Source organism: Microchirus variegatus (assembly GCF_963457635.1).
Source record: "Microchirus variegatus genome assembly, chromosome: 17".
NCBI lineage: Eukaryota > Metazoa > Chordata > Actinopteri > Pleuronectiformes > Soleidae > Microchirus > Microchirus variegatus.
Genome location: NC_139818.1, coordinates 12,234,643 through 12,250,772, shown reverse-complemented (window position 1 = coordinate 12,250,772; position 16,130 = coordinate 12,234,643). Strand labels below are relative to the sequence as shown.

General features: G+C 41.2%; 1 protein-coding gene across 4 annotated transcripts in view; it reads left to right on the top strand.

The window, feature by feature from the left end:
• Positions 1-2,539: 2,539 nt before the first annotated feature.
• pax2b (paired box 2b) overlaps positions 2,540-16,130 on the top strand; it is a gene marked incomplete at both ends in the record, with an annotated part of 29,685 nt that continues 16,094 nt past the window's right edge. For 2 of the 4 annotated variants that reach the window (XM_083903819.1, XM_083903820.1), the window contains 5 exons: positions 2,540-2,582; positions 4,060-4,225; positions 4,527-4,724; positions 8,659-8,738; positions 8,951-9,070. In XM_083903819.1, the coding sequence (XP_083759945.1) occupies positions 2,540-2,582; positions 4,060-4,225; positions 4,527-4,724; positions 8,659-8,738; positions 8,951-9,070 (607 nt within the window). Of the gene's footprint in view, positions 2,583-4,059; positions 4,226-4,526; positions 4,725-8,658; positions 8,739-8,950; positions 9,079-16,130 lie in introns of all 4 variants that reach the window. The other 2 variants (XM_083903817.1, XM_083903818.1) reach the window with 1 other exon arrangement.

Genomic DNA, 16,130 nt, shown 5'->3' with positions numbered 1-16,130 from the left:
CACATACACATGCTATTGTTTTTTTTCTCCCCTGAATGGCTTTTAGGAGTTCTCTGACCCCTGCGTTAGAGTCTGAATGGAGCGGCCCCCTTTTCCAAAGAGAGAGGTTATTCTAATATAAGGCCCATCACAGTGCAGTGCACACGCAGCACGTGCTGTTCAAACAAAGTCAATTCATTTGTATATGTGTTTAACATAAAGAAAAACATTTTCAGCATTTTTACACACACACGCCCACCCACACCCACACACACACACACACACAGTCCCCTGCTTAATTTTTGCAGCAGGGAGATCAAATTGTGGGGAGCAGGAGGGGAGAGCGTGAGGGAGGAGGAGGAGGAGGGGGTGATGATGGTGATGATGGTGGTGGGGGTCTTAGAGGGTGAGAAAAAAAAAAAGGATGTAGCTTTAAGGGAAATGTGCAGCCGGCTGTGAAATTACAGCCTATAGTGCTACATATTGTACCAGAAGCTCACTCCAAAAACAGTAACAAAAAGAGAAATCATCCCCTAACCTGACCAGGAGGCACACCGCGAGATGTGGCCTTCTGCCCCTAAGAGATGCCCCCCCCCCCCCAGCCCAAACCCACCTGCCCCACCTTACAAACCCTCTCACCAAAAAAAGGCCAAGAGCAGAAACAAGGAAGCTCAAATGAGATATGTATTTTATTTTGAAATTATTGTCACATTATTCAATTGCAATAACTTATTATTTTATTACTATTATATTGTTATTGTTATTATTATTATTAGGAGTAGTAGTAGTAATGTTGTTGTTGTTGTCTTATTAGCATTATTATTATTGTATTATTATCAGGTATGCAGACATTATTAAATAACTCATTTGTATGTATATACATACAGTAAAAAATATACACAATATATACTTTTAAAAGCAGCATTTTAGTAGAATCAGGATGTCTCCATTATCCATCATGCACAGTTTAGATAACTTTTGAGGCAGTGTCAGACAGACAGTTAAATGATTTATTCTGCGTTAATTATTTTTTCAATATTTTACTAATTTATTGTTGTTTTTATTATTATTATTATTATTATTATTATTTATTTCTTATCACACCTCATTTTGACCACAGACCGGTCAAAGAGCTGCACCCCAACTTCTACTTTTTTCCACTTTTTTTGGGGGGGGGGGGGGGGGGGACACGTGTGAGAAATCTGAGGAAACCATACAGCGCCATCTACAGAAGCTCGGCGGCACTGCTGCTGCATACAGATAGATCACTTTCACCTCCAACCTCCGGCCACCAGCAAACACCGCTGCTGCTCCCAGAGTTCTGGACCAGTGTGCAGTCAGTGCAGTCATCATCATCATCATCATCATCGCACCGTCATCTGAGGCGTATTTACATCTGCAACACACACACACACGTGAGCATACAGGTCTTGTGTTATTTGTTTGTGAAATAAGATGAATGTGATCCAGGGCTGCATGGTTTAAAAAAAGGCAGATGAGCGAAAAAATAAATAAATAATAATTTACATATTTGTTTGTTAAATAAATGAGCGATACTCGGGTTGTGATGAGAATATGTATATTCCAAGATGTATAATCCACTTCTTAAAAAAAAAAAAAGTGGGGTTAAAAAAAAAATAAAGGAAGACAAAAAAAAATAAATTAAACGCTCTTTCATTGATTAAAAAGTTCACAGCTGTTATAACGTCTAATAAACTAGGATATTTCTTAACTCCTATTTATCTAACCCTCCTCTTCCTGCCGGTGTGTCACAACCTGAGACCTCCTCATTTGGACCAACAACCCCCCCTCCTCTTTTTTTTTTTTAGCGTTGGCGAATCACAAAGTGTTGGCATCTATTGCCTTTGTCTGACAAGTCATCCATATAAGCAAAAAGGGGGGTCTGCAGAGGGGGGAGGAGGAGGGGGGGGGAGGAGGAGGAGGGAGAGAGGAGAGGAGGGGAGGGTTGCAGCTTTTAGAACCACAGACACAGAGAGAGGCTTCATTCCCAGCCCCAAAGATCCAGCCTCACGCATCCAGCGCGCAAGAGGAAAACACCGATGCGTGCGCAAGTGTCTCATGCGCCGCGTGTGTGACGCGTGAATCAAGGCCACCAGGACTGAGGAGATACCCGGGCCCTTCCCGCTGCACGCTGGAACCTGAACGCTTCATTCCGTTCAAAAGAGAGAAAACCCGCGCTGACATGCTGTGAGAATTACACCTGCGCTCAACACAGGCTCTGACAACAACAAAAAAAATACCGATAGACTGAGTGAGCGCGCACAGGTCGTACCCAGCTGAAGGAAGCGTTCGGTCATGCTGCGCACCTGCCAAACCTCCGCTCCAGCTCCGGACTGCTGAAGAACAGAAAAGAAAGGCAACTTTTGGGGGGAAGAAGTTGCCATCACCTCGGTGTGCTGCAGACGTGGAGGTGGGGGGGCAAACTAAAGTCCCTCCATCGAGTTGAATCGACCCCCTTTTTTCTTCTTCACATTTTCATCCTTGCTCGGAAGGCGAAACGGCGAATTCAGTTGATTATCTGTCTTTCCTTTACTATCCAATGGATATTCACTGCAAAGCAGATCCCTTCACCGCGATGCACCGTAAGTAGCACAACGCGAGTTGGTCTCTCTCCTCCACACTGCAGCTCTTACATAAACAATCAAGAGAACAAGTGTGTTTCATCATTTCTGCGTAAGAAAAAAAAAAGAAAAAAAACACAAAGGCCTGCGGCGGAGCGCAGAGCCGGTGGTTTTTGTGCGCAAAAATAATAATAAAAAAAACATCTTGCGCCTTTGCGCGCAAGTTACGAGCTATAATAAACTGACACACACGCGAAAAGAAGACGCAAACGTGGACACACAAGGCTGCTCCTGTTTGTGATGCGAGATCTCACACCTCACTCGGTTCAGCCGTGAGAGACACTTGTCAGTGCAGAGCAGTGATGTGCACAAATTAAACTTGTCATATAGTAAACAAAGAACACGCGTTGGCAGGTAAACTCCGGCATTTACACGTGTATCAGCCTGCAGCTTCCCGCGCTGTGTGTGTGTGTTTGTGTGTGTGTGTGTGGGCCTAATAAGTCAGGACACTTTAGTTACACACATGTATTATTCACATTATCCAAATAACAGTGAGACCCACACCAGGTCCACGTGCACGTGTGGTCTGCTTGTAATTTGGTGCGTGTGTGTGAATAATTGATGGACTCTTCGTTGACTAAATAATATGTAATATGAGTAATCAAACCCGCTCAATTATTTAAAATGAGCGTGCAGGGAAAACGAAGGAGCTTGTAACTTAATAACAAACATGAGCTGCTGAGGAAAAGAAAAAAACATATAAAGTGTCTTTTTTTTACTGTGAAAAACTCCGATTAAATACGTATTTTTTTATTCTTAATTGTTTCCATAAATGAAATGGCAGCCTTGACATTGTGTTTGATGTTGATTGGATTTAATGTTCATTACAGTAACAGATGAAAAAATTAAAACATGTAACAAGCTGCATGATGAGCATGTGCAGCAGCTCAGTGTTTTTGCTTAATTTAATTGAATTATTGCAAAGATAGCATTGCAGCTACATTTTAAATTTGAATTTAATCAAACATTAAAAACGACAAGCATGGACAAAGGACAAACACGTGCGCGAGAATTTTTTTTCAGTTTTGTTTTTGTAAAAAAAAACCACATTAATTTATATGGGTTTATTTGTTATAATATCAATATAATTAGTTTGACATCACACAAACACATGGAATAAAGTCAAATGACTGCCGGTATTATAATATAATATGGCCATAAATAAAATGTATTTATAAAATGTTGTGTAAAAAATTATATACATTTAAAAATAATAATAATAATAATAATAATGTAAACTATTTTTAGTCAGAGAAAAATACGTTTTAAAATGTATTTTACGTATTTAATAGAATGCAATTGTGTCATATTATACTATATTTAAGACAAAAATAAATAAATAAATAAACCACTCACCTGCTTCCTGGTCTCCCACCCTTGTGGAGCGACTTTATGTAATGTTACGTTTGTGTGTGTGCTGCTGTTGTATCCCACGTAGGGCACGGAGGTGTGAACCAGCTCGGCGGCGTGTTTGTGAACGGCAGACCGCTCCCGGACGTGGTGAGGCAGCGGATAGTGGAGCTGGCGCACCAGGGAGTCCGACCCTGCGACATCTCCAGGCAGCTGCGGGTCAGTCACGGCTGCGTCAGCAAGATCCTGGGCAGGTGAGGCGCACACTGCAGGTGCAAAAGAGACAGAACAATGTAGTGGTGAACCTCCAATAATCTGCTTTTAGTTATTAAACTATACTATTGTTTTTGAATTGCAATACATTTAAATTCCTTTTGACGCACATGTGTTTTTGTTTGGAGTCATAACGCGCGTGGAATCATCCAACAAAAGTTTGACTCTTTTTTTTTTTTTTTTTTTTTGGACACTTAGGAAAATCAACATATTAAACGCTTGATTTGGCATGTCGGCAATGTTGTGTCTTAAATATTTTTTCAAACGATAATGATTTGGCAGATACTACGAGACTGGCAGCATCAAACCGGGAGTGATCGGTGGCTCCAAACCTAAGGTGGCCACGCCAAAGGTGGTGGACAAAATCGCAGACTACAAGAGACAGAATCCCACCATGTTTGCCTGGGAGATCAGAGACAGACTGCTGGCAGAGGGCATCTGCGACAACGACACTGTGCCCAGCGTTTCATCGATTAACCGGTAGGGAACAAACGAATAAAATGTGCATTATGCAGATTACGCAGATTTTTTTTCTTCATTTAGTTGGATTAAACGGGGGTAGCACCGGGCTGAGCGCAAACTGAGACCCATTGGTCAGATTATATATCTATATATATAGATATATAATATCTATATATATAGATATATAATAGCAGCAGCAGCAGCATATTGTTTGACCAACTTTGTGTTGGCCAGCACGTTGAGGCTGCCCGCGGTCTCAGAGGTGCAATTCAATCTTTCACACCAAACTCCCTCAACAATCAGCAGCAGTACATCCAGGACTGAGTGAATCTGTCGAGATGAAAACCGATCAATATTCGGTGACCAGATCCCGTGGTGCTATAAAGCAGGCCAGTTTTCTTTAGCACATCTAATGTGCCGCACACACACATACACACAGGGAGAGAGGGGGGAGAGAGAGAGAGAGAACTGTCTTTTCAGCAAGATTTTATTTTGAAAAATAGACGAAAAATATCCTGAAAGGGAAAATGTGTAAATGCTGCACCTTTGCAAAAAAAAAATAAAAAAAATCATCCAATACTAAAATTATTTTTCTTGATCACTAAAGTTCTTTATTTGGTTCTCTCGAACACTATGTTTAAAATAAGTGACCTGAATAAGGGAAACTGAAGGCTGATGCTGTATTATGTAAAAAAAAAAAAAAAAAAAACCTGCATCACAAAAATCTTCCTAATTAATTAATTTAAAAAAAAATGTGATGCATCAAAATCTCTTTCTGTTTCACATTAATGCTCATTATTTGCCGTTTTCTGCCTTAATTTAATTAGAAGAAATGATCTGATAGAGGAAAATGGAGGAAGGTGTGCATAGATAACAATATATATATATACATCTCCTATCTACACATTATTAATAATAATAATATAATAATAATAATAATAATAATAATTGTTTTTAAAAATCAAGCTCCTGGTTTTAAAAATGCAATAATGCAAAAGTCAAGTTGCTGTACGTCACAATTCTGCAAAATTGCAAAAAAAATTTAAAAAATAATGTATTTTGCCTTGATGATGCCATAATATATTATTATAAAACATATACACATGCAGTATAAGACAACTTATCAGAGCAAATAAATAAGTAAATAAAAGAGTAACGCAACAAAATATCCAGCAACACAATAATGTTCCCCCTGTGTGTGGAGGGGGGGGGGATCAATAAATGATTTTCACTTATCCTAAATTCAACATCTCAAGTCTCATTACTCATGCTGAAACATCTTCTTAAAGGAAGTCATAAACAGCAGGATAGTTGGAGAGTGGCAGTTACAGGAGGACCCAGGACACCCCCACTAACCCAACCCCACACGCCCCACTCTCCACCTCAACCCCCCCCCCCAAACCCCCCCCACCCCAAACCCCCCCCACCCAGAGATCCCCGGTGATGAACTTTGGTTAAGAGGCACTGTTCCATAGAGCCAGCATCAGCATTACATTTTAATGAGCTGATGGGAGAGCATGGACAGCTCCACACAAGACATCTTTTAAATAGAGAAAGGCAGAAGAAAATTCATTTCATGCTTCGTGGCTGCTTAAAAAGCCCCATTTAAGGCGGCTCAGACACATGTATGTGATAAATTCTAAATGTACATTAATATCATTAAAAGAGCCTTATAATTTTCTCTTCTTTTTTTTCTCACTTCCAATTAAAGCGTTTCTACGTTGGGGTTTCGATGCACGAGGGGAGGGGAGGGGGGGGGAGAGAGCCTTATGTGTCTTTGTTTATGTGGGAAATTAAATTGTGAACACAAAGAGCTGTAATTCTATCAGCCAAATATGAAAGCTACTTTGAATTTCTATTATGGCTTAATGCTGAATATTTTTTTTGCGGCAGAAGAAATGTAAGATTTCAATGTGCCACTCTATAATGCAATGACACACACACACACACACACACACTAAATGGAGCATGCACATAATGAGAAGACTGTGTGTATGCGAGCATTTGTTTTGGTTTAGACGCAGCTAAGTATTTCAATACATGTTTGGATTCCTAAAGGAGCAGTCTGCCATCAAACAAAAATAATATTTTTACAAAAACATCATTACTTGACTCCAGATTATGTTTTGAGACTGAAAAAGAAACATAAAAAATGGAGTCTTTTGTCTCATTATAAGGAGTTTTAATGAGGCTTTTCCATTAAGACAATTCAAAAAAGAAAAAAAAAAACCACTGGAGCCAAAGTCTTTTCCAGTTGGGTGGCTCTGAGTGGGGCCAGCCGTGGGTTTCTGTGGCAGACAGTCTGACCTCAGGACTGTTGACAAAAGAGGACGCTCCATTTAAACACCTTTCCCCTGCATGCATTATTAAATGCTACAGAGATGGTGTTGTACTACACGCCAGGGCCACCACAAACAACAAGTAACACTACCCCTGCTGCTGGACATGAAACAAAAAAAAGAAAAAAGCCTCCTCAATGGTGCTTGATATTATTGATTCAGAAGTAAAGCTATTTTAATATTTCTTCAGGGGATTTTCTGCAAGAGCCAAGCCATTAATTCATTCTCCCAAATTGCTTATTCAATATCAAGAACATGGATACCAAATAAAGTCTTTGGATTTATGTAGCGCGCACAAGTCAAGGGGTCGAATAACTGTTATGGGGAGAAGTGAAAAAAATTAAAACGTCAATATGCGCTGTGTGGAAAAGCTTGTTGTTAGGTAGCTTTGCCTCCGAGGGGAGTTCTCTCTCTCTTTGTTTGTGACAGTGTTGGATTTATTCCTCTGCAGCCTTCTGGCACCAGCAGTAACATCAATATCCAAATCATCTGACATGGATACGCATAATATGGAGTATGGCAATAAAAGGAGAGGAGTGTGCGTTTTTGTTTGTTTGATTTGAATCTAAAGATAATGTTGGAAAACTTAAATCGGTAATGCACCAATTAATGAAGTTAATTCAAAGTTAAATGAAATAGCGTTCATATAACTAACTGCTATCTTAATGACCTGAATTAATTTGTGTGTTACCAACATAATGACGTCATTTTTTAAAAAAGTTTACGCAACGGCAGATTTTTTATTTTACACCAAAAAACAGAACTCTCCTTTTATTCTCATCCTCCAAACATTCCCTTTTTTAAAAAAAAAAAAAAATCTGTTTTATCTCATTGGATTGAATTTAAATTTGCAAAGAAAAAACTGAACAAAATGTAACCCATATGCAAAAATTATCAAGGTTCTATCGACCTAAGCTGACCTCTTTCCCCCCTGCACTCATGATGAATAGTTTTAAAGTTTACAAATTATTGTGACAGCTCCCTTTCTCCCCAAGTGCCATTCAGATTAAAGGAATCTAATGCTGGCGTAAGCTTGTGCAAGGCAATAAGGAACTATTGCTTTCCTGTCACATATAATTTATAGCTTTCTATTTGCATCTGTTTGCCCGTGTGACTAATCCCCAACTTTTTCTGCCCAAGCCCCCGATCAATACAACCTCATCCACACTGGCACACGGGGGCCGCTGGTTCTACAGAGATGTTTGATCTGGGAAGCAAAGGGCTACTATACGGCCCCAGTGAGACCCCCCCACCCCCCCTCTTCCCCTTCCACAGTGGGGGAGGAAGAGAGGGGGAGAGAGAGAGGAGGGAGAGCTGATTAGTGTGGGCCAGGTAGAGTCAGTGAAGCCGATCATTGAGGTGAATTGATGTGATTTCATGCTTTGTTTGCAAGATCACTCAGACCAAAAGTGCAATGAAGACTTTTCCTCCATACCTCACCTTTGAGGTAGAACCACTGACCAGATCCCCTGCTTTGCCTATGAGTTGTGTTTGATATCTTAATCACACACACACACACACACACACACACTGCTATCTCCATAGCAACAGTTCAGATGAAATTAAGGGCAAGTCTCCAGCTGCACCAGTGACAACCTGAATTTCATTCACAGGATCATCCGAACAAAAGTCCAACAACCTTTCCATCCGTCTCCTGATGGGACGTCCCTGTCAACACCGGGCCACACTATAGGTCAGTGCATCCGATACGTATGATACGAGAACCCACTTTGAGGATAATATCCCATTTATGATGACTTTTAATGAACGTTTCCATGACTTTGAATGGCTAAAACAGCAATTTCCATGAGATAAAGATTTACTAAATGAATACATACATGCATATCAGCAAAACTCGGGAACAACTTCTGATTATTATTGTTATTATTATTATTATTATTACAGTACCAAGCACAGCCTCTCCACCTGTAACCAGCGCCTCCAATGACCCTGCAGGATCCTACTCCATCAACGGGATTCTGGGTATTCCACGAGCAAATGGCGAAAAGAGGAAAAGAGATGAAGGTAAGAAAGTTTCTTTTGATGACAAGGGGACAAAAAAAATAAAAAACATGACCTGAATTAATCATTAGCATGCAGAGAAAAAAAAAATCTGAAATGCTTTATATTAAAAAAATTAATAAATAAAAAAATCAGGAGGAGAAGGAAAAGAAGAAGAAGCAGCTTTATGGTATAAAATTCACTTTGCTGAGCTTGCAATTACAGCATTAAAACCTGCTTCAGTTCCTGTAGATGACCCTTATAAAACACCTAAGTCTGAACTCTGCTACACCGCTGTGTCAATCTGCCAAGGAGTCTTTTGATTTGAAGACACGACCTCCGCTGTTGTCTCCTGCAATTAATCTTTATGGAAGTGATTAAAGGGCTTTAGATAATTACATGTCAAGATGATGTAGCCAACCACCCAGGTCAGTCAAGAGAGCTGCTATAGCTCTGTGGAGGGCTTTTCTTTTTCCTTTTTTTTCCTCCCCTCCTCTCCCTCAACTAAAGTGGCTCCACTTCTGCTGCTACAGAGGTAGTAGGTTAGTGGATATAAGGGGGCCTGAGGCGATGTAGATTATTGGTTCTGTAAGCAATAGGCTTCCTTAATGTCAGTACATAAGCAGCTGATGAGAATAGCTAAACAGATGCACTCGTGTTACGAGGCGTGTGCGGGTATGGAGGGATGATGCGGCCGCTGAAAAAGGGGCAGTTATCTCAAACAGGGTGGGGAATGAGTGCCTTATTTCTGCAGTGCTCTGGAATGAGAGCTAATCAGAGCACGGCGGCAGTTTACATAGCGTCTTCTTTGTTCTGGTGTTTGTTGAGAAGCACCGGGGTTTGCGGGATATTGAGTGGAATTGATGTTTTATGTGCGTGTGGGGAGAGGTGGTGGGGGGGGGGATGACTAATGACCTGTCAGAGGTAGATTTCCTGGCAAAGATATAAAAGCCAGCATGACGTGGACATGGCAAATGACATAATCAAGTCTTTCCCTATAAGATATGCAATCGCAAAGGCATAATGCAAACGTCTGGTATTTTCAAGGGTTCATTTTCAGCCGTTCGAGGACCTCTCGTATTAGCCAGAGTGTAATGTCTAGTCACTGAATGATAGAATGCACACATTTCTATGCAGATTGCTAGTGAAGGGCAAAGAGGTATTAAAGGGCATGGAGAGGACTAAGGTATGCGTGTGTGTGTGTGTGTGTGTGTGTGTGTGTGTGTGTGTGTGTGTGTGTGTGTGTGTGTGTGTGTGTGTGTGTGTGTGTGTGTGTGTGTGTGTGTGTGTGTGTGTGTGTGTGTGTGTGTGTGAGGAGGAGAGCTGGCCTGTTTTGTGGAGGTCCTCCAGGTGACAGCGCCATGTTTCTATGGCTATTCAGTCTCAAATGATTCCCCTGATGTGCTGCCATTTCTTTGATTTAGGTGCTCGGCCAGTATTACAATAAAAGAGAAGAAAGCTGTGTGTGCATGTGTGTGTGTGTGTGTGTGTACTTGTACTGAGGGTGTAGTGGGGGTGGGGTATGGAGTGGGGAGGTGGTTCTTATATACTCTCTCAGCAGCCAGCTGGTGCCTACCTGGAACCACGGGGTCAGGGATACTTTATCTTTCCAAAACATAAACCCCAGGCATCAGCTACACACACACACACACTCCTACACACACACACACACACACACGCATGCACACATGGCTGCAAAAGCAATGTCTCGCCTCCAGCTACAGTTTGTAGGAATAGTATATTATATCCAAAGTTACCCTGTAGACACTGCTGTCCTGTTGCTGTCCTCTTTTAAAGTGAACCGTGCCAAAGGAAATCCACAAATGTCATGGTTTTGCATCTGATGCGCTGACACTGAACCCCTATAGCTACAGGACACACACAAATGTATGTAATGTTTTGAGGCTGTGAAGGTTTTTGTGATGTTTGCAACCACGAGTTACGTAAAAGTTGAAATGGAAATCCAGCGTTATTGGGAAAATAGTGAGTGCTTTTATTTTGAAATTTAAGATGCGGCTATAGTTTGTCATTAACAATAATGCAGGCTTGGTTTAGAGGGTGTAGTGTTTAAAATAAGCAGAATTAATCAACTAAATTCACAAGTATACAATACTGTTTTTAAAGATCAAATATATCGCTACTTTGAAATCACGTGTATGGTTGTAGCGAGGATTTAAGATGCAGAGGAAGAAGAAGAAATCCAGTTTCATTCATGAACTTGTACATTTTGGAATTCGGACCACAGAGCCAGTGGGATTGATCAAATTACAATGTTCTATTTATTTGGGGGGGGGGCTGTATACAAATGAAATAAAACCATCAAAGATCCCATATTTTTATATGTGCGATCATGCTTTTTATCCAATATCCAATAGTTTATAAGTTAAAACCTTCATGTTTCATAAACATTTTCATTTCAAAGGAGATCTTTTTCGGGGGGGGGGGGGCTCGAGTCGTTTCAATTTCGCCTCGTTTGTGTTTTGTGCTCCGCTCAGTGGGCAGTAGTCGACAGTCAGTAAATGGTGGGATTAAATTTCCTCACAGCACAGTGGCTCGCCTGAGTCCTATATTCAACTTGATAAGCCTCATGATGATTATGGGCAAAAGCAGCTACTCTCACAAAGGCTGAAAAACATGAACCAAAGTGAAGCAAAAGGCAGCGGGGAAGCAAGGAGAAGAAGGGTTAGAACAGAGAAGCAACACAACCCACGCTGAAATGGATTGACCGTGTTAGCCCGGAGTATTTGTTTTAGGCTGTGGCTGTGGCTCTCGGCCAAGCAGCTCCGACAGCTCCTGAGTTTCCAAGTCAGCAGTGCCCTTAAAAAAGGTCCCCCCCCCCCCCCCATTACAGGAGGGATGTAGAGATAATGTAGTGTGACACACGTTATGTACACTGGGTCTCGGCGAGAGGAGCTTCAGGGACACAGGTGTCATAAGAGCCATTAATTTGCTCTCGTCACGTGTTACTGCAAATTAAAAGTAGCATGTTACACTTGGCAGCCATTGTTGCAGATGGACCAAGAACGAGAGAGAGAGAGAGCGAGAGAGCGAGAGAGACCCCTGGAGATGAGGTCTTTGGTGACCACAGCTGTCTGCATGTTTTACAACGTGACATACTGTATATTAGAATCTGCAGTTCTGCATAGAAAAGCTATTACCTCACACATTAACGTCCACGCACCTCATCACTCGCCCCTCACTCCTGCATCCCCACTCCACCACCCCCACTGCTCCTGACACTGTAGGCCTCAGAAAAGACAAAGGAGAAGATTCCACTGCTTCACTGAAGGTGAAATGGAGGGGAAAAAAAGAAAGAAATACGCGTCATAAAAGCGTCTGATGTTTAAGTACAAAACTGCTTTCACGGGGTGTTTTTGTTCACCTTCTTGTTAGTACAGAATGTGTGAGCGGTGTGAATTGACCTGCGCACACACAGCTCGGAGGTCTGTTGAGAACACGCAGTGTCCATGAAGTGTGTCCGGTCTTTCAAAGTCATATCAGACGTCCTTTTCAGGGCGTCGCACAATCAGACCTGTAGCTTAATTCTTAATTTCAAACCGCTCCGAACGCTCCCCCCCCCCCCACCCCCTGCTTTGTGTCGACCTTTCTTGGTGATTTATGACAGAAATACCCAGAGAGAAATTTCATGATAAGACGATCATCATATATTTCAAGAGCCAACAACAATAGCGAGTGGCAGTCAGAATGGATGTGATTCTGTGCTTCAGTAGCTGTTGAATTAATTATTTCTCGTCTCCGATGCGTCATGAGGACTGAACCGGCGCGTGCGGATGGAGATGAGTGATGGAGCGAGCCGCCGTCACACCCCGCTCTGTGTATCAGCATCTGTTTTGGGGGCGAGAGGAAGAATCAACACAGGAACTCAGAGTGCAGCAAATGTCAAGTGCAACCTCCAGAATTGGGTTAATAAAGCCTTTACGGGCTTTTGGGAACATCGCGGCCTAATGTCATTCTAAATCAAGTTTTTTCTAAATTCTTCATTTTTGCCAGAATGTACAAAAGTGTCCATCACGTTTTTTTTTTTAATTCCCAGGATGACATCTTCATTTCACCTTGTCTTGTTTGACAAACACTTTAAACCCCCAAATAATTCAATTTATATAGAAGGAATATTCCATGAGGAGCTGCAAACACCCTCCTATTTTAGAAGCTACAAAAATATATTTTTTAATTGATCTAGCGTTTAATTCCTCTCAGCACTAATCACGGTTTTGCTAAAGTTGATTTCATTTATGTTTACATAATCAAAACATTCACTTAGAAAATCAAAATGCAGCTGAGTTCATCCAATTTGATGCAAATGAGTTTTAATTTGATTTCATTTAGCCAGGAATCGAATCAGGCGGGAAATGATTGTGAAATACCTGACAGTGAGTTGAGGGAACAGGACTCATATGTATGTTGACGTGTTATTTAAACAAGGAGAAGACTTTTGGGAAGTGTGGGCTTTTTTCCATGACCTTAAGGCGCCAGCTAAACTCCTCGAGCTCCTAACAAGGACTTTTAATGGCATTAAAGGGATTTGACTCTCACTCTGAAATCCTTCTTCTTTGCAATTTCACAAAAACTACTATTCATCCTTAATCTGCGCCGCATTCATGATAGCTTTTCTGTTTTTGTTTGGTGGGCCGTCGATCAGACTCGCTCCCAGACACCGTTGTTGCTCTGGCTAAAGCCTCCTGCTGGGGGTCGTGACCTCTGGGTGCCAAACCCGCAGAGAGGAGTCTGCTTTATAGAGCTGGTTATCTGATCTGATAGAGGCTGCTCCCTCGTTACCGGAGTGTTAATACAGACTGATGTCAAAATGAATACGCTCAACTCCTCGGTGATGATCAATAAACAACCACAGAGCGAGATAAGCAAAGCGAGTAACATGCACTGTGGTCAAAGATAAGCGTCAATGCTGCGGAATGGGCAGATTTGGAAGGGTCCAAAAATATGGCATCTAGTTTATAAGTGTTTATAGACACTTGAAAGAAGCATGACATGTCATATTTCTCTATAACAATTGAACATTTGTGCATATTATGCACTGAATACTCCAGTAAGGTTTCATCACTGTTGACCAGTGAGGTCTCCTGCCCACACAAACACATTAACATGCCTAAACTGCCAGTTATTATATGGCCAAATTCGGATTGTCATTGTCAAGATTTGTGACCACCTCTCAACCAGCGATCATAATCCACTTTAAACAGCGAGTGAGTGTTGCGAACAACAACAGAGACGCCCTCCAGGAGATCTGTGCCATTCTTATCACCACAAAAGCAACTTGAGGACTCCTTCATCAAGGTGAAGGGACTTTTCGCCAAAGGTCAGGCACCCATTGTTGATAATATGCGGCTTTATGATAATGTCAAACATAATCCCTCCTCTGGGGCTGCTGACGGACACGAGTCATAGTTTTTACCACTGGAGGAGGTTGCAGGTTATTTTTAAGCATAAGCATCATTAATCTTGGGGAGACAAACTAGAAAATGATTAATATACACATATACCGATTCATACCATTTAACGAATCATAATGAGGCAATATGCTCCCGGGTAATTGTCATAAATGTCTCCAGAATCATCTTCATCAACTAAACACGGTTGTCGCTGATTTGTCAGGTGGGAATCAGTAGCTGGGAGGGCAAATGGGACTGTCCTCGATGTGAGTGGGAGGCAGAGTGTGTAGGTTGACCCAGGATGGTTTGTCTTGTGTGTGGGAAGTGTATTCTGCAGCGGTGAATGACAAATATGGTGGAGGGTATTGATCAGGTGTTGTCGCTTGGGCTGGCTGATGGAGAGTAATTAATGACTCTATTTGCTTTGGTAGCAAAGAGAACAATGGGGTTTGATAAAGTGACAAGCAGCAGCTATCACAGGTGAAGGCCATGAAACGTGCGGAGTGTCCGGCTGAACGTGCCCGAACCCTCACACATGAGCAACAGTGCAGGAAATGGAAATACGACGAAAAGAAAATGTGAAGATGCAACAAGAAATGCAAATGCAAGGTTGTGCACAAAAATTGGGTTTGATTTTCTCAGTTTGAGCAAATATTTCATCATTAAGGGTAGTTAAGATGGAGCGAGCAGATGCAGAAAACACCTGGTGTTTCATAAAAACTGTTTATCTTCACAACAATTAACACACAAGCGCGTTTGCACAAGCGCACTTTGCATTACCGTATAGTTACGCGGGGGTTTGTGCCATCGGAAAAATTCCAACAGTTTCTGAAAGCTGAGGAGTTGCACGTCAAAGCAAACATGGTCATTACGGTAATTTCTCTGTTGCAGGAAGACAAATTTGTCACCAGAGAGGAGAGAGTTGGAAAAACGCCTGTACATAGTTTACAAAGACTCCAATACAATGTTGTTTTAAATATGTTTTACACTGTTCAAATTTCAAATTTAACGAAATCGGGTGTCGATATTTAATTTTTTGTTTTTCTTCATTTTAAATTGTTAATACAAAATACAAAATTTTAACATGCAGTAAAGTACCAGATACTGCAAATTATTCTGGGTAAAGTATTTACTCATTTTCTGGGCATTATTATGGTTTAAATAAGCAAAAAATAATTCCAGTTCTGACATGTTGAGGCTTAGGTGTTTCATGTCACGTGGCTTTGGCCAATAACAATATAATCATATCCAAAGAAGGATTTCCACCAAGTCTGGTACAAAATCTTCCACCTCAATCGTGGAATTATAATGTAACACAAACTAATATTTCTGTGCCACCAGAAATTCAAGCGTCACCATCACGGTATAAATGTTCACGAAAGCAAAAACCATCGATTTTTATAACAACATAGACAAAGAAACTGATAATCAATCACTCACTAAGTCTGATCTTATTAAGATCAGTATTTGCACGGATAACGATCGGGAGTATTGAGTCATGCAGCGCTTGTAAATTAGCACCAATGCAGTAAAACTGCGCACTGGAAATAGAATAAATAATGAACATGATATTGTTAGCAATCTTATAACGTATTTATTATAAACTATCAGTGCAATTTAAGGTTACGCAGACCGGCAAATAATACTGAAGCACGCACATGCACGCGCACACATTC